This window comes from Hyla sarda, chromosome 7, assembly GCF_029499605.1.
Source record: "Hyla sarda isolate aHylSar1 chromosome 7, aHylSar1.hap1, whole genome shotgun sequence".
Classification (NCBI taxonomy): Eukaryota; Metazoa; Chordata; class Amphibia; order Anura; family Hylidae; genus Hyla; species Hyla sarda.
In genome coordinates this window covers 142919829-142946351 of record NC_079195.1, presented here as the reverse complement: position 1 = coordinate 142946351, position 26523 = coordinate 142919829, and the positions used below count along the sequence as shown (strand labels likewise).

Here is a 26523-nt window from a genome sequence, read left to right as displayed (position 1 = left end):
TATATATACACACACACACACACACACACATACACACAGACACACACACGCTCACTGGCCACTTTATTAGGTATACCTGTTCAAGCTAATCAGCCAATCACATGGCAGCAGCTCAATGCATTTAGGAATGTAGACGTGGTCAAGACACCTTGTTAAAGTAAAAACCTAGCAGCATGGGGAAGAAAGGGGATTTAATTCACTTTTTGCACGGTAGTTAGTGCCAGATTAACTTTGTCTGAGTATTTCAGAAACTGCTCATCTACTGGAATTATCTGTGCAACCATCTCTAGGGTTAACAGAGAATGGTCCGAAAATAGAGAAAATAAACATGAGTGGAAGTTGTGTGGACGAAAATGCCTTGTTGATGTCAGAGGAGAAGGAGCAGACATGTTGAACAAAATGTATCCAGAATACTATCTCTGAACACACAGCACATCAAATCTTGAAGCAGATGGGCTACAGCAGCAGAAGACCACACCGGGTGTCACTCCTGTCAGTTAAGAACAGGAAACTGAGGTTAAAATTTGCACAGACTCACCAAAATTGGACAATGAAAGACTTGAAAAACATTTCATCTCAATTCCAGCTGCAACATTTAGATGGCAGGGTCAGAATTAGGCAAAAACAACAAAAGCATGGATCCATCCTGCCTTGTGTTAATGGTTCAGGTTGGTGGTGAAATGGTGTGGGAGACATTTTCTTGGCACACCTTGGGCCCACAAGTACCAATTGAACATCATTTAAACGCAACAGCCCACCTAAGTATCGTTACAGACCAAGTCCATCACTTTATGACCTTAGTGTACCCATCTTTTGAAGGCCACTTCCAGCAGGATAATGCACCATGTCGCAAAGCTCACTTCATATCCAACTTCTTTCTTTAACATGATAATGACAAAGTTCAATGTATTCCAATGGCCTCCACAGTCACTCCACTCCCAGATCTCAACCAAAAAGATCATCTTTTGGATGTGATGGAATGGGAGATTCACATCATGGATGTGCAGCAGACAACTGCGTGATGCCATCATGTCCATATGGACCAAAATATCTAAGGAATGTTTCCAGCACCTTGTAGAAAGTGTGCCATAAAGAATGAAGTCAGTTCTGAAGGCAAAAGGAGGTCTATCCCAGTACTAGCAAGGAGTAGGGAAGCATAATAGAGGCAAATGTGCTGTTTTTAGCAGTCTGTTGCTTATGGCAAAGTGTAGAGTAGTTTAGGAGCACTTACAAGCATCACAAGCACACAATTTTATTTATCTAACATGTTCTCTATCACCCAAGTGCAAGAAAAAATGCAAACCTGTAACAAAAAAAGCGTACACAAGGATGCAGCCCATCGCAAAGCCCATTTCCTAAAGGAAAGAGGCCCCACCAACATAACCACCCTTCTACTGCGGGCCAAAAGGCACCTGCAAGGGTCCATGTTCAATGTGCCTTTTGGCCAAGCTACTAAGGGACCATAAATGCCCCTGGTGTTAACTAAGGTATCAGTCTGCAGAGCCATATAAAAAGGGCATCCTGCCCAGGCAGGAATGCCCGGAGATTTCTGGAAGATGAGGAACCTGATGGTCACACACAGGTCCCCTAGACCAGCAGGAGGGACACCCAGAATGTCTAACGCACCCTGACCAATCCTAGTGAACAAAACGAAACATGAAAATGACAAACAAAAACCATAAATAAGTGAATGTTTCCATGAAATACGTCCCCGACATCCGGCCTGATCTTTAAAAAAGTCTCCGATCCTAGTCAGAAGACCGGGAATCAGGAGGTAAAGTGCCAAAAGGTGAAGAGTTGTGGTGCAGTGCCTCCACTCAGTGAGTTCCAGTTCCCAGTGAGTTTTGGCACCTCGGGGTCACCACTCTTCGAGGCACAAAAAGTACCCAGGCCCCCTATCCCCCAGCCCCTTGACAAGACCCGGAGGGCACAGGTCTCATCGGGGCAGCCGTTGGACTAATTCTTCAAAACCAGCAGCCTAGAATGCCCTGGTACACCTAGCACCCTCCAGGCAGCACCCATCCTCACCAGTGGCTTCTGTCAGACCACTTATTGGAACAGATCCTACAATTGCTCTTAGCCAAAAGGCCAAGAAGCAATCACCACAAGAACACAGTGTGTGCCATGCGTTGCCAGAAAAAAAAATGCCAGTATTCATTAGGCCCACCCATTCCTGGTAGACAAAAATCTCCCCCCCTAACTCCCTAACACTGTGCTAAGAGAGAAACCTGGCAATCATATGGAGTGGCAGCGTTTTATACATGCTGCGTGCATCCGCTTGTAAATGCTCCTAATCTACACTTCAGCATAAGCAACAAACTGCTGAAGACTGAGTGTCCATCCTCGCAGAGGGCAGCATAACAAACCAGACAAGTTCCCTTGAAACATTCTAACCTCTCTTGGGCCTTATGCCTTCAGGTTAGTATCTGCTCACATCTGAATTCTACTCATCTATTTCTTACAAAATAGTAAAATACCCAGCACACTCCCATCACACTCGCCCACCAGATGAGTGCACCCAAAAAGGTAAATCCTTACTTTGTAAATATAACATTTTAAACATACTGCATAGTCAGAAGCAGCATGCTTTTTTTAATTTGAGAATGACTGGTTAAAACTATAATATAAAAAATATATATAAAAAAAATAAAAATAAATACCAGATCATTTATTTGCTCATTTTCACTGACTCATAAAACATAAAATGTGGCTCAAATGTATTGGAATTAGTTAAATAAGCAAAAATGCAATACATTAATAATAATTTCTAGAGAAGGGTTTTATTAATACCAGTTTTGTAAGAAAAATACTGCTATTAGATACACTTTACTGTAAACTTTCTGATAATACAGCAGTTTTTTATTTAATTAGTCCCATCCTGCCAAGTGCACTGTGGAGTGGATGACAGGTAGGGACAGCCAGGGTCAGTCTTCTTGTTATTCTATACAAGCAGAAGCCACCACTAAGCTTTCAAAAGCAGGTGTCATGTATCTGTCATTTCTACTATTACCAGATCATATTCCCTCTGGGAGAGAAACCTGCAAAAAATGTACCTTTTCATTGAGATAGCATAAGGTTTACTGAGTACAAAGGATTGATTTAATGACTATGAATCATAGGAAATAATCTAAATTTTAGGGGTCATTATCAATATTATGGTTTAATTAAACTAACTGTGCTGGGGTGCAATTTGTATTTCCACTGCTGCCCTGATCTGTTAACAATGACTATGCCCAAGATTTGTTAGTGGGCCATATTTATGGGACCCCATCATTAAATTATGATGTAACTTATTAGTTATTGATCCTGCCTGTTGCCACTGTATCTGATCTTGACAACTGCTGTTCTATAGAAAAATACTTTTTTGAGTTCAACGTGTGAATTCCTTACATAAACAGCCATGACAAATTGTGGGGATTATGAACAAAAAATGAAAGGTTTCCTTCTGCTTCTTTAACACAGATAACTGCATGATAGGAGATCTGAATTGCTATATACAACTTGAATGGTGCTCTATGGAAGGAGCCTTTACATGGCCTGTAGTACTGGCAAGTACTGGCATTGAATGGCTTCATGAACTATTGATCGATCAATCACGTGGCCACTCATTTCCATTATTGTCCTGCTCTCAACAAACAATTTTTAGGGCCCCACAAGATGCGATCAGCCATGACAATCACTGGGCCTCTTTGCCTCTTTCATGGGATATGTACCTTGTGCAAATGGGCCTTTGGAGTTCACATAAAACGTGATCAAAGAATAATCTAGGAATATACAGAAGGCCCAGACCCATAACAACTCCATTATACAGTAAACAGAGATTAACAAATCCCAGACACCACAGTGCAGCAATAATGCAGGGCTCATCCAAAACCCACCCCAACCTAGGCTAAATGAGAGGATCATAATCACTATCCTGCATTTAACAGCAGGAGTTTGCACCAAGAATGGATTTACATAGATTAGATTAATAGCCTGAGAAGGAATATTTTTATATTATACTGCCCTTGCTATGCATGCAATTTTTTGGACGGCAATGTTTTGTAGTTTTAACCCCTTAAGGACTGAGCCATTTTATACCTTAAGGACCGGAGCGTTTTTTGCAATTCTGACCACTGTCACTTTAAACATTAATAACTCTGGAATGCTTTTAGTTATCATTCTGATTCCGAGATAGTTTTTTCGTGACATATTCTACTTTAACTTAGTGGTAAAATTTTATGGTAGCTTGCATCCTTTCTTGGTGAAAAATCCCAAAATTTGATGAAAAAAAGGAAAATTTTGCATTTTTCTAACTTTGAAGCTCTCTGCTTGTAAGGAAAATGGATATTCAAAATATATTTTTGTTGGGTTCACATATACAATATGTCTACTTTATGTTTGCATCATAAAATTTATGAGTTTTTACTTTTGGAAGACACCATAGGGCTTCAAAGTTCAGCAGCAATTTTGAAATTTTTCACAAAATTTTCAAACTCACTATTTTTCAGGGACCAGTTCAGTTTTGAAGTGGATTTGAAGGGTCTTCATATTAGAAATACCCCATAAAAGACCCCATTATAAAAACTACACCCCTAAAGTATTCAAAAAAACATTCAGTAAGTGTATTAACCCTTAAAGTGTTTCACAGGAATAGTAGCAAAGTGAAGGAGAAAAATCTTCATTTTTTACACTCGCATGTTCTTGTAGACCCAATTTTTGAATTTTTGCAAGGGATAAAAAGGAGAAAATTTTTACTTGTATTTGAAACCCAATTTCTCTCGAGTAAGCACATACCTCATATGTCTATGTTAATTGTTCGGCGGGCGCAGTAGAGGGCTCAGAAGGGAAGGAGCGACAAATGGTTTTTGGGGGGCATGCCGCATTTAGGAAGCCCCTATGGTGCCAGGACAGCAAAAAAAAAACATGGCATACCATTTTGGAAACTAGACCCCTCAGGGAACGTAACAAGGGGTAAAGTGAACCTTAATACCCTACAGGTGATTCACGACTTTTGCATATGTAAAAAAAATATATATTTTTTTTACCTAAAATGCTTGGTTTCCCAAAAATTTTACATTTTTAAAAAGGGTAATAGCAGAAAATACCCCCCAAAATTTGAAGCCCAATTTCTCCCGATACAGAAAACACCTTGCATGGGGGTGAAAAGTTCTCTGCTGGCGCACTACAGGTCTCAGAAGAGAAGGAGTCACATTTGGCTTTTTGAAAGCAAATTTTGCTCTGGGGGCATGCGGCATTTAGGAAGCCCCTATGGTGCCAGAACAGCAAAAAAAAAAACACATGGCATACCATTTTGGAAACTAGACCCCTCGAGGAACGTAACAAGGGGTAACGTGAACCTTAATGCCCTACAGGTGTTTCACAACTTTTGCATATGTAAAAAAAAAATATTTTTTTTTACCTAAAATGCTTGTTTTCCCAAAATGTTTACATTTTTAAAAAGGGTAAGAGCGGAAAATACCCCCCAAAATTTGAAGCCCAATTTCTCCCGATTCAGAAAACACCCCATATAGGGGTGAAAAGTGCTCTGCTGGCGCACTACAGGTCTCAGAAGAAAAGGAGTAACATTTGGCTTTTTGAAAGCAAATTTTGCTCTGGGGGCATGCCGCATTTAGGAAGCCCCTATGGTGCCAGAACAGCAAAAAAAAAAAACACATGGCATACCATTTTGGAAACTAGACCCCTCGGGGAACGTAACAAGGGGTAATGTGAACCTTAATACCCTACAGGTGTTTCACGACTTTTGCATATGTAAAAAAATATATATTTTTTTTACCTAAAATGCTTGGTTTCCCAAAATTTTTACAATTTTAAAAAGGGTAATAGCAGAAAATACCCCCCAAAATTTGAAGCCCAATTTCTCCCGATTCAGAAAACACCCCATATGGGTGTGAAAAGTGCTCTGCTGGCGCACTACAGGTCTCAGAAGAGAAGGAGTCACATTTGGCTTTTTGAAAGCGAATTTTGCTCTGGGGGCATGCCGCATTTAGGAAGCCCCTATGGTGCCAGGACAGCAAAAAAAAAACACATGGCATACCATTTTGGAAACCAGACCCCTCGGGGAACGTAACAAGGGGTAATTTGAACCTTAATACCCTACAGGTGTTTCACGACTTTTGCATATGTAAAAAATATATTTTTTTTTACCTAAAATGCTTGTTTTCCCAAAAATTTTACATTTTTTAAAAGGGTAATAGCAGAAAATACCCCCCAAATTTGAAGCCCAATTTCTCCCGAGTACGGCGATACCCCATATGTGACCCTAAACTGTTGCCTTGAAATACGACAGGGCTCCAAAGTGAGAGCGCCATGCGCATTTGAGGCCTAAATTAGGGACTTGCATAGGGGTGGACATAGGGGTATTCTACGCCAGTGATTCCCAAACAGGGTGCCTCCAGCTGTTGTAAAACTCCCAGCATGCCTGGACAGTCAGTGGCTATCTGGCAATACTGGGAGTAGTTGTTTTGCAACAGCTGGAGGCTCCGTTTTGGAAACAGTGGCGTACCAGACGTTTTTCATTTTTATTGGGGAGGGGGGCTGTGTAGGGGTATGTGTATATGTAGTGTTTTTTACTTTTTATTTTATTGTGTGTTAGTGTTAGTGTTTATTGTGTGTTCACAGTAGTTTCTCGCTGGCAGTTTGAGCTGCGGCAGAAATTTTGCCGCACCTCAAACTTGCAGCCGGATACTTACTGTAATCCTCCGCCCATGTGAGTGTACCCTGTACATTCACATTGGGGGGGGGGGGGAACATCCAGCTGTTGCAAAACTACAACTCCCAGCATGTACGGTCTATCAGTGCATGCTGGGAGTTGTAGTTTTGCAACAGCTGGAGGCACACTGGTTGTGAAACACCGAGTTTGGTAACAAACTCAGTGTTTTGCAACCAGTGTGCCTTCAGCTGTTGCAAAAGCTACAACCCCCAGCATGTACGGACAGCGGAAGGGCATGCTGGGTGTTGTAGTTATGCAACAGCTGGAGGCATACTACTTTGGCTGGGGATGCTGGGGATTGTAGTTATGCAACAGCTGGAGACACACTGGTTTGCTACTTAACTCAGTGTGCCTTCAGCTGTTGCAAAACTACAACTCTCAGCAGTCACCGACAGCCAACGGGCATGCTGGGAGTTATAGTTATGCAACCACCAGATGCACCACTACAACTCCCAGCATGCACTTTAGCTGATTGTGCAAGCTGGGAGTTGTAGTTACACAACAGCTGAAGGTACACTTTTACATAGAAAGAATGTGCCTCCAGCTGTTGCAAAACTACAAGTCCCAGCATGCCCATAAGGGCATGCTGGGAGTTGTGGTGGTCTGCCTCCTGCTGTTGCATAACTACAGCTCCCAGCATGCCCTTTTTGCATGCTGGGAGCTGTTGCTAAGCAACAGCAGGAGGCTGTCACTCACCTCCAACGATCCTCGCTGCACCAGGTCAGTCCCTCGTCGTCTCCGCCGCCGCCGCTGCTCCTGGGGCCCCGATCCCAACAGGGGCGCCGGGGATCGGGGTCCCCAGCACCCGGGGTGCACGTCCCGCACCCGCTCACGTCCTCCGGAAGAGGGGCGGAGCGGGTTGCGGGAGTGACACCCGCAGCAGGCGCCCTGATTGGTCGGCCGGTAATCCGGCCGACGAATCAGGGCGATCGTGAGGTGGCACCAGTGCCACCTCACCCCTGCTGGTTCTGGCTGTTCGGGGCCGTCTCTGACGGCCCCGATCAGCCAATAATTCCGGGTCACCGGGTCACTGGAGACCCGATTGACCCGGAATCCGCCGCAGATCGCTGGACTGAATTGTCCAGCGATCTGCGGCCATCGCCGACATGGGGGGTCATGCCCCGCCCCTGGGCGATATGCCCCGATGCCTGCTGAACGATTTCAGCAGGCATCGGGGACCGGCTCCGCTCCAGATGGTTGCGGGGGGCCGGTAAAACACATGACGTTCTCATACGTCATGTGTCCTTAAGGACTCGGAAATGGAGACGTATGAGAACGTCATGTGTCCTTAAGGGGTTAAAGAAAGAAGGGATTTAAAAAAAGTATGCCCCATGCCCACACCTCATCGCTTCATGATAAATAGACCACATCTGATCAAAGGTCCTGTATGGAAACTGCTGTAAAAACTGTTTAGGTTTGCAAAGCTCGAATAGATTGGTGCTTTTCTTACTATTTTACCCAGTAGTGTTTTACTGATGAGACCTCACTTGGAGTATTGTACTCAGTACTGGAGACCGTATCTTCAGAGAGTTCAGAGAAGAGCTACTAAACTAGTACATGAGCTGGAGGATAAAACTTACCAGGAAAGGTTAAAGGAGAAACAAGTGGAAAACAAATTTTTTCAAATGAACTGGTGCCAACAGATTTGTAAAATTACTTCTATTTAAAAATCTTAATCCATCCAGTACTTATCAGCTACTGTATACTACAGAGAAAATTGTGTAGTTCTTTTCTGTCTCTACAGTGCTCTCTGCTGACATTTCTCTCCGTGTCAGGAACTGTCCAGATTAGAAGCAAGTCCCCATAGAAAACCTCTCCTGCTCTGAACAGTTCCAGACACAGACAGAGGCGTCAAAGAGCACTCGTTAAGACTGGTAAGAAGTTTACAAATTTCTCTGTAGTATACAACAGCTGATAAGTACTCGAAGGATTAAGATTTTTTTATAGAAGTTATTTACAAATCTGTTTAACTTTCTGGCATCAATTGATTCAAAAACATTTTTGTCCACTGGTGTCCCCCTTTAAAAGGACCTTAACATAATTAGAGGAGAATAAATAAGCTTTGAACAAGGTGAAGTGACATTCAAGCTCAACAAGATAAGAAAATTCCAAAACTACTACTGAAAAACAGTACAGTTCAACAACTAACTCAAAACTGTTCAATCCCAATTCAAACCCTTTAGTGGGAAAAATCTAATTTTGGTAGCAATTCATTTTATTCATTAACATGCAGTCTAAACTTGCTATTTTTGTCTTTTTATTTATGTTAATAGGAAGTGCAAAATTTCATCCTGAACTTCCCAGAGAATACAAACTGAAATTTCCCCTGGCAGCTCTTAAACCAACTCTAATTTTATCTCCGGCATTATGAAGCCATTTGTGGTGATTGGGAGACAAGGCTGAGAAACTTGCAATATGAATAATTTGTTTTGGCTTTTCAACACATATGTTACCCTTTATTTAGGCAAAGCAATAAATGTAAACATTTCATGGTAAGCATTTATTTATTATCATTTTCATGCCCTTTTCGCCAAGAAGTTCTAAAGTAAAATTTTTACAAAATGTTTACATACTGCAATAAATTTACAAACAAAAAACACCACAACTGGCTACAATCTGTAAACTAGAATGATTATTTATAGCAGAGCTAGGTCAACTATAACAGATTCATTTTTTTGAATATAAACCTGCCTATTACTGATAAACCTTATCAATGTTAATGGGGGTCTGTCTGACATTATAGAATAAAATATAAGGAATAAGGCTTCGTCTAGCACAGTACCTAATCCCTGCAAAACTCTGGGATGGATGCCACCTGGGGTCAGTGATTTGTGTGCTTTAATGTTGTTGGGTTAAACAGGTTAGATCTGCTGGAGAATTTGCATTATCCCTTATGTCAACTGACATTGGCCTGAATTTACATTTACAATGGATTTTCCTGTGTAAATACAGTAGAGAAAAAGGTATTTTGTAGATCGGCCTTTTCCACATCCTTCTACACTATTACACCTAGATTATTTCTTATGTGGACAATGTTTTAAGATTAATATTATTCATGTAGGTAAAATATTTTTGGGTTTCTTTTACTTTCTATTGCAATCGTGCCCTCTGTTACAGTTTTTGCGAATTATATTATTTCTCTTTTTTATAGTATTTATTACTCTCTTTCTAAAGTATTTATTATTTTTTTTTTAAGGCCTTTCCATTAACTTTTTCTTTTAATAATCAAAATGCTTTCAGCTTATCGTTTATCGCATCACTAATGGTTTTGGTTAACCAAATTTGTCTTTTCCTATAGCCCCACATAACAATGACTTTCCCCTCCTTTGCCCATCTATTTGTCTTATAAGTAGGTTTTCTCCTGCTTCCATTATATTTGGCGACTTATAACAAACCCCTATCAGCAATTTATTGTTCTTGCCCCCTCACCTTATTTCCACCCACAGACTCCACATGATCATTCCCCTCACATATCATATAGGGGTCAGAAGATGACAATTTTTTTCTTCCTTTACTTACCATATTTTAATTTTAAGTAATATACATCCAAAGAAAAAGGATCAATTGTATGGATATCAAACCCATCATCTCACAGTCATCCAATGTAAAAAATTACACATACCAACAAAGAACAAACACCCCCCTCCCCCCTAACCCGAGGGAGGAGAGAGAGACGGAGGTGGGAAAAAAAGGAAATAAAAAGGAAACCTTTTTTAATTAATTCTCTATGTTGATTTTAACAACGGGCCTTCCTCCCATAACCTTATGACCCTGGTCTCCCTTCTCCCATTCCTATTGGACAATACTACTTCATATTTCTTTATATCATTTACCAAATTCACCCATTCTTCCACCCTTGGAGTCCAATCTGACCACCATATTCTCAATATTAATAGTTTGGCGCAAAATAATTTTAACAGTTATATCTCATTTTTACAATTCTTCACCAAACCCCCCAAAATGGCATTTGTAAAATTAATCTGTAGATCTTGTTGAAAGATCTTATCCAGATAAGCAATAATCTTTTCCAATAAATAGAGATTGGGGGACAGTCCCAAATAAAATGAAAAAAATCTTCATCCTCAGAGGAGCATCTAAGACAGGGTAGATGTTCACATTTCCACATTTTTTTAAATAATTCTCAGGGTTATATATAACATATTTAGAATTTTAGTCTGAATCAATCTATAATTACTATTAACTGAAACCCTATTAATATTAGATGAGATCTGTTTCCATAGGCTTGGTGACAACTCCCATCGAGTTCGAATTTTGTTATTCATAGGAATGGACATCTCCTTACAAAGTGATTTATAAATAAATACCATAGACTTTTTAACCTGTGTATTATCTAATATATATCCAAGTAAAGAATTAAGTAGAGTAGAGTGCAAAATTCGGCATGGCTAACACCCCCTCATCCTGGGGAGAGCACCAGGCCATGTACTTCAACCTACTTCTTTTCCTCCCCCATATAAATGTATTAAGGAGTCTATGAAAGCTGTCAAACCATACACTCTGGATCCATATGGGTGAGGTGTTCAAAAAGAATTGGACCTGTGGGAGGACGACCATTTTTTATGATTAACATCCTATCCGACATTGATAGTGGAAGCCTTAACCACAGGTCCATTTTCTTCCCCAACCTAGCAACCAACGGGTCCAGATTGACCATCTTGTATTTCCCAACCTCTGCTGTGATTTTAATTCCAAAATATTCTAAAGCCTGATCAACCCCCACTATTCTTAAAGGAACATCCCCTTCAACCAGTGAGTGAGACAGTGGCAATGCCAATTAATCTGGAGTCAAGAAAGAGCTCCAAATTTTTTAAAAATTTCTATAACCTCTGGGAGTGCTTTTACCGGATCCTGTAAAAAAAGCAATAAATCATCAGAATATAGTGCCAGTCTCTCTTCCTTACCACCTACAAAAAAAAAAAAACTTTTACATTTTCCATGCCCCTCACTCGTACTGCCACAATCCCTCAACATATAAAGCAAATAGCATGGGCGATATGGAGCACCCCTGTCATGTTCCCCGTCCTAAAGAAAAGGGGCTCGAGGATTAACCATTAACCAACACGCATTAACCTAATTGGAGAACTAGTTTCTACCTGGAATTATTCCTGTTTGGTCTATATGGACCAGCTTAGCCATCACCTTTGACAATCTACCTGCAAGAATTTTGGCAAAAATGTTAACATCGCAATTTAGGAGGGAAATTGGGCGATATGATTACGCCAACTTCTCAAATTTATTTTTTCTTAAGATCAATGCAATAAAAGCATGTGGCATGGATGGAGGAAGCCTTCCTACCCTACAGGATTCATTAACAATTTGATACAGCATAGGGGCCAAAACATCCAAAAAAACTTTAATACACTCCAAACGGAATCCCATCAGGTCCGGGAGCAGAACCCAGTGGGGCCCCTTTAATAACTTTCTTAATATCTTCCAGAGTAATGGGAGCATTTAACATGTTCATTTCTACTTCTGACAATTTTGGGAGGTGAAGGTCTTCAAAATATTTCGACATCACTTCCCTTTCAGACTTATAGGGGTATTCCGGGCAAAAACATTTTATCCCCTATCCAAATTATAAGGGATAAGATGTCTGATCGCAGGGGGCCCGCCGCTGGGACCCCCCGCAGCACCCGCATTCTATGCGGGAGCTGCGTCTCCAGTTTTGGAAACCTCCGGGTTTCCGGGACTGGGGACGTCACGCCACGCCCCCTCCATACATGCCTATGGGAGGGGGCGTGATAGCCGTCACTCCCCCTCCCATAGACATGAATGGAGGGGGCGTTGAGTGACGTCAAGTCCCGGAAACCCGAAGGTTTCCGAAATTGGAGACGCAGCTCCTGCATAGAAAGCGGGTGCTGCAGGGAGATCACAGGGGGGGGGGGGGGGGGGCAGCGGTGGGCCCCCCGCGATCAGACATCTTATCCCTTATCCTTTGGATAGAGGATAAAATGTTTTTGCCTGAAATACCCCTTTAACTTCTGCAGTATATAAATTAGAAAAATATGAGCGAAAAAGTTCCTCCAGCCCGTCCTGATCTTGTATAATCAACCCGTCCTCATCCTCAATCTTTTGAATTAATTTCCTCCCTTCCTGCAATTTGATTTTTTTTCAGCCAAAAATTTATTAGGTTTTCCTGACTCCACAAACTGCCTGTGCCCTGCAAAAAACACCATATTCTGTGCTCTTTCCTCATAAAATCTCTTTAACTCTTCCTGTGCTTGCTTTACCTCTTTAAATTCCTCCCCTCCTGGCTTCTTATAATAATCAATTTGAGCATTTTCTACTTCCTTAATTAGGGTACGTTCCCTCTCCCTAAACTGCCTCTTTTTCCTTACAATTTCTTTAAATAGTATCCCTTCATGGTATGCCTTCAATGCATCCTAAACTAAGTCCGTAGAACCCTTATTGATGTCCCAAAATTGAGATAGTTCTTGTGCAAAATACTGATCTTCCCCTTTTATAGAAAGCCAGTGTGAATTAAACCTAACTGGTCCCCGCTCCTTTTTTAAGTTTATTGCTAAAATCTATCTGTAGCACTTGGGGAGTATGATCTGATAGGGCCCTTGAGTAACAACGGATTCCCTTCACTAATCTTGCCACCTTTTCATTTCCCAGGAAAAGATCAATTCCTCACGCTGATTGTTAAGACGAGCTATAACAGGTAAAGCATACTTCGTCATTATATAATTCCCTCCAGAGATCAAACTACTGGATTTCATCAATATATTCTGAGAGTAAGGTAGTACCTACTTGGCTATGAGAAGAAAGTCTTCCTCTTGCTTTAATAGGATTTAACTATCAATGGGAGATTTTCCCGGGTGTCCAAAAATGTTGTTAATGTGAATAATACTTCTAATGAGAATGGGGGGAGGGTATGTAGACAAAGACAAGGAAGTTCCTTATCTGTTCAATAATACCATGTAAGAAAATATATCTACCCCTTGAGTCAATTAATTTAGCTTTCAACTGAAAGGAGATTGACCTGTGGAAATATACTGAGACTCCTGCAGAGTATATTGTATAACAAGAATTCAATTCTTGTAAAGCCCACTTTCGTCTAGTTATATGAATTGTCTTGACTGAAAGGTGAGTTTCAACTAACACCACCACCGCCGGGAGATACAAATTGGAGATTAAAAAAGAAGAATAAAAAATAAAAAAACACCTCTCTACCCCTTCCCCCAACCTCCCCTTTTCCCTCCCTTTCCCCTCCACCCCTAACTGACCCCATCTAGCTTACTCCTAGGGTCTCTAGCCTTACGCCACTTCTACTCCCCCCCCCCCAGCCCCAGTGACCAGGAATAAATAATTATTTAATCTTCAGAACCCTTTAGAGGCCAACCAGTCTACTGCAGCTTGAGGATCAGCAAAAAAGAACACCACATCATTGTGCATAACTCGGAGCTTAGCTGGAAACCATAATGAAAATCTTATGTTAGCTGCATGCATTCTTCTAACCCCTGTAAACGAAGCCCTCTGCAACTGAGTTTCCCTAGCATAGTCTGGGTAAAAGGAGATTTTTTACTCCTTGATATAGCAATTCATTCATTTTTCTGGATTCCCTCAATATAAGATCCCAGTCCCCAGAAAACAATATTTTAATCAAAATAGTTCTTGGGGGGGGGGGGCGGGGAGGTACAGACGCTCTTACAGGGACCCTATGAGCCCTTTCAATGGCAAAGGAATTTGACTGAGATAAGTATTTAATAACATCCTTAAGCTAGTGGAGGCAAAACTGGACTGTATCCTTTCCCTCTACTCCCTCCAATTACTCTGATGTTAGCATGTCTGGATCTCTCCTCAAGATCTATTAACTTGAGTCGAGAGTCCATGTCCATTTGGTGTGCTTTTAACTCCTTTTTAATTTCTGGTAACACTTTTTCTGTATCAGAAATTCTCATTCTTATTTTATTTAGATCGTCCTTTATTAGAGAAATATCCGCTGCCAAGCTGCCCACGTTGCTTCTTAATGTAATGTGGGAATTCTTTCAATCCCACATTAAATTGTTTAATCTCCATCAATATATTTTCCAGCATTTGTGGGTCCTGCTCCACCTCCCCTCCAATCACATTTTCTTCAATTTGCAACACCTTATATCTTGAGCCTGAACGTGTTGAAGTAGGTGAGATTGCTAGTATGTCCCATTGGGGAGTGTATACATTTCTCTATTCTCCCAGTATTCTTCTCCGAAAATTGCGTATTTTTGGTCACTTTGTATACCATAACAAAAAGTATAAAAGCGATCAAAAAGTTCCATCAAAACAAAAATGATACCATTAAAAACTTCAGATCACGGTGCAAAAAATTAGCCCTCATACGGCCCTGTATGGGGAAAAATAAAAAGGTTATAGGGGTCAGAATATGACAATTTTTACACATACTAATTTTGGTGCATGTAGTTATAATTTTTTTTTAAGTAGTAAAATAAATATAGTATAAAACCTATATAAATTAGGTACCCTTGTAACCGTATGGACCTACAGAATAAAGATATGGTGTCATTTTTACCAAAAAGTGCACTGCATAGAATCGGAAGCCCCCAAAAATAACAAAATAGCATTTTTTTTTTCAAATTTCGCCCCACAAATATTTCTTTCTGTTTTTGCCGTAAATTTTGTGGTGAAGTGATTGATATCATTACAAAGTACAATTGGTGGCACAAAAAATAAGCCCTCGTATGGGTCTGAAGCTACAAAATTGAAAGAGTTATGATTTTTAGAAGGTGAGGAGGAAGTGCAAAAATGAAAAATGGCCCGGTCCTTAAGGGGTTAATAGTTTCAGTTCCTTAAGCTTTTAGTGAGGCTTCTGGTGTAAGTATACATACACCTGATGTTTTTATTCATATATCCTTTCCCCTTATCAGTTATAACTGTTCTAACCCCTTCACCTTTTTCAACCCCAGTTTCATTACTTATCCCCAGCTCTCCATTTACACCAATTCTCTCCTATATGTTAGTTGTCCCCCCAATCCCTAGTTTGAATATTCCTCCACTTTTCTTGCCTAAAAGAGTACCTGTCATCAAACCATAATTTCTAAACTATCTCAGATTATATTCCCTAACACCCCTCCTGCCCTTAAAAAAAATAAAATAAAATAAAATAAAAAAAAAAAGCTCTGTATCATACCTTTCTGCTCACATTCTCTGAGCTCCTGGCAGGAGAAAGTGGGCGTTCCCCAGTAGGCACTATGCCACTGAAGCCTGCGAGAGCTGTGCCTCACCATGCCGGCACACACTTCAAGTTGATCTCCTGCCAGGCCGGGAGGAGACCAAACTAACTGTTTGACTTGCAACAGGAAACAGAACAGAGCCACCTAGTGCCGTTTTTTCATTCACATTAAAAACATATACAAGGTTGAGAATTTTAACAGCAAGTAAACAAAGTGTCTTCTAATTACAAGGAACAATATATTAAAAGTTTAGTTTGGTGACAGGTACTCTTTAAGCTTACTGCCTAAGCCTGAAATAGTTTCTATGTACACTCCGCCTTCCTCTAACCTTGTCATTGGCACCAATGTACACAATGACCGCTGTGTCTTCATCCAGCCCCTCTAAGCAATCTGTCAACCCGACCCATGATGTTCCGGCGGTTTCGGTATTTGTGAAAGATTGATAAATATGGGCCTTTGTCTCAGAGTTGCCGAAAAGTCAATATGGTGCAGGCTTGAATGCAGATGCTACTGTAAGCCAAGACCCCCCCCCCCCATGCTATTTAGTTTCTGCTGTGTTGATCCAGAAAAAGGCAAAAAAAATCCTCATGAGGCTGATGTCAACTGCCCCATAACAAGAAAAAAATCCCTGGGTTGATGTTCTGTTCCTATAGATCTAGTATCCATAACCTGTAATGTTATTACTCTCCAGAAACATGTCCCAGCCTCTTTTGAACTCTTGAGTTCACCATGACCGCATCCTCTGGCAGAGTGTTCCATAGTCTCATTGCTCTTACAGTAAAGAACCCCCATCTGTGTTTGTGTAGAAACCTTCTTTTCTCCAAACATAGAGTATGCCCCCTTGTGATAAATACAAGCCTAGATATTAATAGATAATGGGAGAGATCTCTGTACTGCCCCTGATTTATACATAGTTATTGGGTTGCCCTATAGCCATCTTTTTTTCTAAGCTAAATAACTCTAATTCTGATAATCTTTCTGGGTATGTAGTCCTCCCATTCCCCATGATTTTAATTGCATTGGCAGCAGCTGCCTGACACTGTTCGCTACAGGTAAATTTACTGTTAACTTAAAAAAGTCCTTTTCCATGTCTGTATTCCCCAATGTTTTCCAATTTAATACATATTCCCAACCTGGATTTTTCCTCCCGATGTGCATAACCTTCCATTTATCCATGTTAAACCTCATCTGCCACTTCCACTTGGAAAAATCAAGATATACAACATCCAGCGATTCCCCCTGGTCCAGTCCTGAGCTTACCTCCTTATAAAAGCTGAACAGGTTAGTTGAACAGGACCGATCCCTTATAAACTCATGCTGATATGGAGTCATACATTTATTTTTATTGAAATAGCATCTCAACCCTTAAACAGTTTACATACAACGGAGGTTAAACTAACAGGCCTATAATTACCGGGGTCACTTTTTAATCTTTTTTAATATTGGCACAACATTTGATTGCGCCAGTCCTGGGGAACAGACCCGGTCACTATAGATTTCTTGAATATTAGATATAGGAGTCTGGCTATTACATTACTTAACTCCCTTAAAGGGGTACTCCACTGAAAAAAAAAACATTTTTTTAAATGAACTAGTGCCTGAAAGTTAAACAGATTTGTAAATGACTCCTTTTCGAAAATCTTAACCCTCCAAGTACTTATTAGCTGCTGTATGTTGTTTGAGGAAGTTGTTTTCTTTTTGAATTTCCTTTCTGTCTGACCACAGTGTTCTCTGCTGACACCTCTGTTTATTTTAGGAACTGTCCAGAGTAGGAGCAAATCTCCATAGGAAACCTATCCTGCTCTGGAAAGTTCCTAAAATGGACAGAGGTGTCAGCAGAGAGCACTGTGGTCAGACAAAAAAGGAAATTAAAAAAGAAAAGAACTTCCTGTGGAGCATATAACAGCTGATAAGTACTGGAAGGATCAATATTTTTAAATAGAAGTAATTTACAATTCTATTTAACTTACTGGAACTTAAAAAAAAAATAAAAAAAATCCAGGGGAGTACCCTGTTAATGCGGGAGAGAATGCCAACTGGACCTGGTGATTTATCTATTTAGATTTTTTTTTTAAGGCGCTACTGTACATCCTTCTGGGTTAGGGAGGTGACATCTACTGGGGCGTTCATCTTATCCCGCTGCATTTTATCTGGCAAATGAGCAGCTTGTTTCAAGTGCAATACCAAATTCACAGTTTTCGTTATGTTTTAAATTTGATATTTTTCCATTGATGTATCTATGGAAAGCTTGTTTTTAGGAGGGCAAACTGTACTTTTTATTGGCATCATACTTATTAAAAACATACACCCTTTACACCAGCAAAGCCCATAAAATACTAGTTTTCTGTATGCAAAAATGTATTTACATTTTTATACTGATTAAAAATGCATTTTTCAGTATATTTTAGTAAACTTTGGTTAAGCTAGACTTACCCAGGACACCATACTCAGAAAGGGAGCTGTTACACACAGTGTATGGAGCTTGGTCTGGCCAGAGATGATTCATTGGGACGCAGGTTCTACGATCAACATCCTGATCATGTAAGACATGATGGCGATGGCTTTCAGGGAAGAAAACATGTACTTTAATAAACTTTACTAACAATATTTTAAGTAATTTTAGAATATATATATATATATATATATATATATATATATATATATATACACACACACATACATACACACACACACACATATACATATATCAAAATAGAGATAGAAAAAAATGGCATGTATGGCACTAATCTCTAAAACGTCATATATTTCATTCCATTAAAATCAGCTACTCTCCAGCAGAGTAGAACGAAAATAATGCTGCAGCCGTGCACAAGGCCACGGAGCAGTTTCGTTGTCTTCCCCGTTTCTTCTGAGGCCAGAGGAAGCGGGGAAGCCTGCGAAATGGCTCCATTGCCTCTTGCACGCTCGGCCATGGCTGTGTTGTTATTTTCGTTCTACTTGGCCGGAGAGTAGCTGATGTTAATGGAATGAAAAAGAATTTATGTTATAGGTGAGTGCCATACATGCCATTTTTTCTATTTATATTTTGATATTTTGCTTCATACTAGATTTTCACGGCGCGCACCCCTCAGTTTTTTGTACAGTATTTTTCTCCGCTTTTAGTTTGTACTAGCTTATTTTTTGCTTCTTTTCAGTGGTGGCCCCCCGATCTTTCCTTTATAGTGCCACATATAGAAAAAACTGTCCTGAAAATTTGTCTCTTAGCTTCACTTTGGCACTCTGAAAATGTAATTTGATCTTTAACCCATTAATCACCCAACAACTTTTCTGTCTTATCTTTAGCCATCTCTGTACAATTAAGGCTGTGAATGTACTGTATGTTGGTGTAGGGTTCCACAGAGTGACTACATAAGTCATTAGAAGGCATGCCCAGCCTTCTTTGCTGCTCCCTGACTGCTTCTCTTCATCCCTGCTCTGTGTAGCTGTATTGTAGTTATAAGCCTTAGGTGTAATGTTTTATGGTCACATACACTACCAACGTGGGGGGGGGGAGGGGAGTGTTGGGAGTTGAAAATGACAATGTTTGTCTGGAGTACCTGTCCTGCATTACACACACAGCCTACTGATGGAAAGAAAAGGGTACACAATGTTATTTTCCCTGGGAAACCACACTTAAATCTCCCTTGAAATAATAACTAATGGACTAGGGATCCCAACAGAGAGACACTTTGTGATCATTTTATTACCAAGCGACTCTCTTAAAAAACAGGGAGCACACTTAACAGATTACATGGTCTCTGTAACTAGGACTGCTACATCTATGCATACTTCAGTTTTAACTAAAAAAACTGTAAAATTAAGCACAATTGCACTATAAGGCAAAATGAACACAACTGTATAACTTATACTTGCATAAAACAATCTGTATGTCTTCATTTTATATGAATAAATGTATCAGAACAAAAATCCAAACCTGGGGTATTTGCTCTTATAGGCAGTGCTAAGACAGTGTCTTATGGCAAGGCTTGTAGCCTAACAAATAAAAAAGGTTTAAATGGGCACTCTCAGATACAAAAACTTTTGATATGTTGTAAAGCATGCAATAAGTTTGCAATTGCTTTCTTTAGAAAATTTTCAGTATTTCATACTGAAAAAGCCAGTCAAACAACTGCCCCCCCTGCCTGCTTGGACACATACTAGTCCTGTTGTGTCCATGCATTGTCACCTATGTCATGGACACACTTCCTTGATTGACAGATGTGAGCGCAGGGCTCACAGCTGGAGGAAAAATCCTCCCACTGTCGGCTTGTATCCCGCTACTGTCAGTGAGGACAAGATGGGAGTTGTAGTTTTGCTAATGCTAGGAGAGATGCGAGAAGACAGCATACTGAGGGAGGGGGTGGAGTCCAGCACAGTGAGGCCACACCCCCTCCCTTTGAGAGGAATTCAGACTAGTGAGCTAAAAGTGTAATAAAGTAAATAAATGTATTACAAGTTACATGTCTATCAGTTGTATTATAACAATTTTATACAGCTGCTCAACTTTTTGAATATGGGTATGTTCATACAAACTTAGTGCAGGGAATTTCCATGTAAAAAGAGCCAGGCCCAAAAAATTGGAGACATTTACTTGTGTGAATTCACACAAAAACCATGTGTTTGTGGCTGGAAATTCTCACCTAGAAAAAAAGATGCTGAATACGTTCCCGATCTGCATATGCCTAAAATATAGTGGAATTAGGTTTAAAACCCCATTCCACACTAATAACAACCCGACACTCTTGGTAAATCAGGGCGAGCGGTGCAACGTTATAATATAACTGTGATAAATGTCCTCTCAAAATACTTTCTAGTAAAATGTAGTGGCTACTTTGTTACAGTCTTGAAGAGGACCAGTCAGGGCCCCAGGGACTCACACACTCACCTGGGACCTAACAGGTTAGAGAAACAGCATTCTGGCACTTTTCTCCTAAGCTCAATGTGATGCTATAGACCAAAAAAATAAAAAATAATGAATCAGGTCAGCTGTGACTGGTATCCAGTCATGGGGGAGGGGATGTGTCAGCTTTCAGTCATGCTAACTGCACCCTTCCCCCACCAGTAAGGCCCTGATTTACAGGGTTTCTGTCATGGTGTCTCTCTTTTCATTGAAAAAATAGAACAGCATATTGCACTATTTTTTATCAACAGGTGAAGGGCAGAGAAACTGGCACAGCTTTGCTCAATTATAACACCTCTAACAGTCCTCAACAGCATGTATAGCTAGGAGTGGGGAACGAACAACAAATGCACAAATCCCATTCCGGGTGCTCAATCCCAGTAAGGAACAGTTCATAAGAAGCAGGCTTAAAGGGGTACTCCGGCCGTGAGACATCTTATCCCCTATTCAAAGGATAGGGGATAAGATGTCTCAAGGCGGGGACCCCCACAATCTTGTATTCGCCACCCACCTGATTGAGCTGCACGCTGCCGTGCCAGCTCACAAACAGCCGGGTGGGACTCCGCCCCCGTGTGACATCACCCCCCCCCGCCCCCCCTATGCAAGTCTATGGGATGCAATAAAGAATATCTGTTTTTGCACATTTGACAGTGGTGAGTTCCTCCTACATCTATGTTTAAGCCTGCACTATTTTTTATGTAATCTGCAACAGAGCCACCTATGCCCTTTATAAGTAATGATTTTTAAAATGATTGCATGCAAAATAAATTCCTTGGTATACACTGCACTTGTGAGAATTTTGTCTTCCCTATAACTAAGTCTAGTAAATAATAGTAAATAAACCAGATCCCTATTAGAGGAGAAGCGTGTTTTCATTAACCAGCAGTACGATAATACAAGCATATTGCATGGCCTGTGAAGTGTCTGGCAGGGATATATGAGAGCTGAGGAGAGTTCCACTCCACCTCCTTTGTGCGGAGCTCGGAGGGTTCATTAATCAGCATTAGATTTGGAGGCAGAGGCACATTATGAAAACAGAGATGACTGAAGCAATTACTGTAATCCATTAACTCCCTGAGTAATGAGTGAGGCTAACTGACTGAATCACACCAATATGTTCAGCTCCGCAAGCGCCTGGGCAAAATGGACTATTACACTGATAATACCTATTATGTGTATTACTTGCTCTGTAGCTGCCAGTGTCAAACAGAGTGAAAACGATGCCCCCTCCTCTGCTGTAATGCGTGTCAGGAACAAATTGCCCTTTCAAAAGTGTGGATTACTAGCAGAATTAAAGACAGGTGGACTGGTACAGGGTTAAGTACATTTCAGTCTGAGTGCTATAGATCAGTTAAATCTAGATCTGCAATTCATATGATCAATGTCATAAAAATAACCTGGTTAAATGTGCTGTGTGACTTAACGGCTATTCAGTACTTGGAAGCTTCTGAGAATACTGTAGGGGACTCTTATGACTAAGCAGAAAGCATGTGTGAATAATGAATGGCCTCCAGTTTTTACTGTGACTAAAACGGTTCTATGGCCCTCCATAGAATGCACAGCAAGGAACGATTATTTCCAAGCTACATGTCCTCCAGGTACTTAGTCTATGATAAAAAAAAAAATGATGTTGCCAGGGAACTATATAAAAGCAAACTGTGTATACATATAAAAACTTTTTGACTAACCATTTTATGATTCCAAAGTTTAGTTTTTTTATCCACATAGAAGATTACACTAACTACACCCAAACCTGTAGGAGAGCTTTTTGGTCAAATTCTTGTTCATACCTTTTGACTTGCATCGCATCTTGCACCACCAACCTAAAATGCAGCACTCCAGAATGTAAAGTCAAGCGTGTACAGATGGGTCTCTCTATACCATTTCTTTAACCTTGTCTTAAAACGTGACATAGCCCAAGATTTATGGAGAAAGATGAATAATCAAAAATGGATCCGTTCGATATCTTGAAATTTAATGTATAGATTTTGTTTTTAGGGGATGTCTATAACTGATGTCATCCATTGGCCATGTATCATCTATATACATGTTGAAATGTTTACCTCAGCTTGGAAATTATGACCTAAATCAAAATTGATTGAACGTATAACCACAATTAATGAAGGATTATTAAGACCACACCCTTTTCCCATGCCACACCCTCTTTTTGCATGCCACTGAATTTTGGTTTTATTTATTTATTTTTAAACTGAGTTTATAGGGATGTGAATAAACGAAAAGGAGCACAAACAGCATTCAGAAGTCATACATAGAATAATTATCCAAACCGTCACGTTGAAAATGGGTAACATAATGGCAAACAGTAGCATCATATCATAATAATATACAAAATGGAAGCCAAAAACAGAACCATACACTATAGTGGGAACTTTTGACACAAGGGTCCACATAACTTGACTGAACATAGATAAATACAGAGAGGTCCATGCTCAACGGTCACAGGGAAACATGGAGAGCTAGGAGTAAGAAGTGGAATGTGAGGAGGTGAAAGGGAAGTGTGGGGGTCCACAAAAAAGGGTGAGGGTCTACGAACAAGAAAAATCGTGCAGCGATCCATGGACAGAAATATAAAGAAAATTAGGAAGCAGGAGCCTGCAGGGTGTTTCTTTGGTTTAGTACCTCTCATTGACTTGATACATTGTTTAATCCTTCCAGTTCACTGCCCATATCATGATAAACCATCCCCTGCCCTTATTTTTATTATTTTTTTTAGTTTTCTACCTTGATATTGCACTGTATTTTCTGCTTACTGGGAAGGGGCATTACCCAGCAGGCGTGACATCATCTGATGCCATACAGGGAAGAACTTCCTCCCTTACTCTGCAACCAACTGCAAATGGCAGTTAAGTGTGAGAGGAGCTATGATTGGATAAGGCTGCAAACCCCCCCCCCCCCCCCCCCACAGCATTTCCTGTGTTTGGACTTCTGCCAGGCAGCAGGAGTCCAAAGTCTGTGCAAAAGATGGGGGGAAATGTGCTCTGGACAAGTAGGGAAACACCTAGTGGCAGCTGTTTTAAAACACAAATAAAACATTAAAAACTTCATTTTATTTTAAACAAAGTATATTAGAAAGATTTGTTATTTACCATAAGGAGTGCAATAGCAAAAAATAGTTTTAATGAGAGTGACCATTTAAAGGGATACTCCGGTGGTCAACGTGTTTTTCCGTTTTTGACTTACCCTATTTGTTTTGTTTCATTTCTATTCTTGTTGTTTAGCCTACTCTATTTCCGTTCTTTGTTGTCTTTTTATCCCCCACTTTGTTTTTCTATCTTTGCTTCTTTTTCCTGTTTCTTGCTGTGCTGAAAACTACAAATCCCAGCATGCCACATGCCTTGCTGGTTTGGGGCAGCTCTTTTTTTTTGTTTGTTTGTTCCGCCCTTTACCCATCCTACTATTTTCCCGGGTCAGCCCCATTATAAACAGCACACTAATATAATCAGCCTTGGTTGGGATACACTGTCATACACACACACACAAAAGGGACTACAACTCCCAGCATGTGTCATTCAGGAGTCTTCAGTCTGTGGTATAACACCAGCGTGCTGCCTCTGTAGTCTCCTGGGGGTTGTAGTTCACCACACCTCTGTAGGGCATACACCAGTGTTTCCCAACCAGGGTGCCTCCAGGTGTTGCAAAACTACAACTCCCAGCATGCCCTGACAGCCTTTGGGCATGCTAGGAGTTGTAGTTTTGCAACAGCTGGAGGTACAATGGTTGGGAAACACTGGTGTAACATGATGTGTATGCTGAATAGGCTAGAACAGTGTTTCCCAACCAGTGTACCTCCAGCTGTTGCAAATCTACAACTCCCAGCATGCCCAAAGTCTGTCAGGGCATGCTGGGAGTTGTAGTTTTGCAACAGCTGGAGGCACACTGGTTTGTAAACACTAGCATACACACACACACCACAGGTACTACAACTCCCAGCATGTGTAATTCAGGAGTCCCCCCCCCCTCCCCCTTCACATATAGGGGGAGATTTATCAAAACCTGTGCAGAGGAAAACTTGCCCAGTTGCCCTTAGCAACCAATCAGATTGCTTCTTTCATTTTTGACAGGCCATCTGATTGGTTGCTATGGGCAACTGGGCAAGTTTTCCTCTGCACAGGTTTTGATAAATCTCCCCCATAGAGATCATTCCCAGTATGAGATTTATTCCCCTCCAGTCCATACATCCCCAGCCCGTGCACCTTCTCATCCTCCCCTTCAGATAACACTTATCTTCTCCTTCCCCTGTGCAGACCTGTGTCCATAGAATACAGAGCAGGGGGAGGGGAGGTTAGGAGCTGTGTACTCAGCTGGATGAGATGAGGGGGCGTGGCTTATTCCTCTCATGCAGACAGAGAGAGAAAAAAAAAAGCTGGGACATTCTCCACAACAGACTCAGAACTGTGGACAACAGTAAAAGAAAACCCTCTGAACTACATAACTTCCTGCCCAACAAACAGGTAAGAAAAACACATACATGCTGCCAAAATATATAACACATGTATATTGCAAAAAAACTAAAGCACCGGAGTACCCCTTTAAGGAGTACCTGTCTCCAAACTAAACTTTATGTAATTATACAACACTTTGCTAATTGCTTGCTGTTAAAATTCTCAACTTTTTAAAATGTTTTTAAAAGAGCCACTAGGTGGCTCTGTTCTGTTCTCTGCCGCAAGTCAAACACTTGGTAGGAGACCAAACTTAGGAAGTGAGTGTGGGGAATAGTGGGGCACAGCTCTCGCAGGCTTCAGTGACGTCACGCCTGTGGGGAACGCCTGCTTTCTCCTGCTAGGAGCTTACACAGTGTGAGCAAGGGGAAAGGTATGATACAGAGCTTTTTAAAGCTCAGAAAAAAAGAGAAATCCAAAAAAGAAATGCATTTCCTCTGATGTCATGACCGCAGTGCTCTCTGCTGACTACTGCTGTCCATTTTAGGAACTGTCCAGAGCAGCATATGTTTGCTATGGGGATTTACTCCTGTTCTGGACAGTTACTAAAATGGACAGTAGAGGTCAGCAGAGAGCACTGTGGTCATGACATCAGAGGAAATGCATTTATTTTGTCAGGTTGGCGTAGCTCCGCCCCTAGTGATGACATGGAGCTACAGACGGGAGCCAGGCTGGTAAGGGTGTGAGTCTCTGTTCACATTGTCCGCTTTGCATAATGTGAGCAGACCTTTCTGGCAGTGTCCTCCCAGACAGGGAGACTCCAGCTGTTGCTAAACTACAACTTCCAGCATGCCAAAGCCTGTCTGGGCATGCTGGGAGTTGTAGTTTTGCAACAATTGTAGGCTCTCTGTTTGGGAAGACATTGCATTATGGGCGCTCTCCACAGCAGAAAGCGCCAAAAATGTCCTAACTAAATTTTGTTTTTCTTTTTTCTTCTCATTTCAGATCTGTGTATGCAGAGAATTACGGTGGATTCTGAGGACTACTGCAGATGAACTGGATTTTCTTTCCTTTTAATGAAATGGTTAATAAGGGCTGTGGGGGGAGTGTTTTTTAAAATATAAAAATTTTTCCAATGTGTTGTGTTTTGTTTTGTTTTTTCATTGAATTTTCAGGCTTAGTAGTGGAAGCTGTCTAAGGGTGCATGCACACCTCGTTTTTGCAATACAGTTCCTGCATCAGGTTTTTGATGAAGAACGGATTCATCAAAACCTGACTAAACTGTATCAGATTGTGTGTACAAATTTCAACCTGTAT

At 40.8% G+C, this 26523-nt stretch overlaps 1 protein-coding gene across 2 annotated transcripts in view; it reads right to left on the bottom strand.

Annotated features, from left to right (window-relative positions):
* Positions 1 to 26523, bottom strand: part of OGDHL (oxoglutarate dehydrogenase L) — a 195375-nt gene that overhangs the window by 25379 nt on the left and 143473 nt on the right. For both annotated transcript variants that reach the window (XM_056530921.1, XM_056530922.1), the window contains exon 16: positions 18340 to 18467. In XM_056530921.1, coding sequence (XP_056386896.1) covers positions 18340 to 18467 — 128 coding nt within the window. The remainder of the gene's footprint in view (positions 1 to 18339; positions 18468 to 26523) is intronic.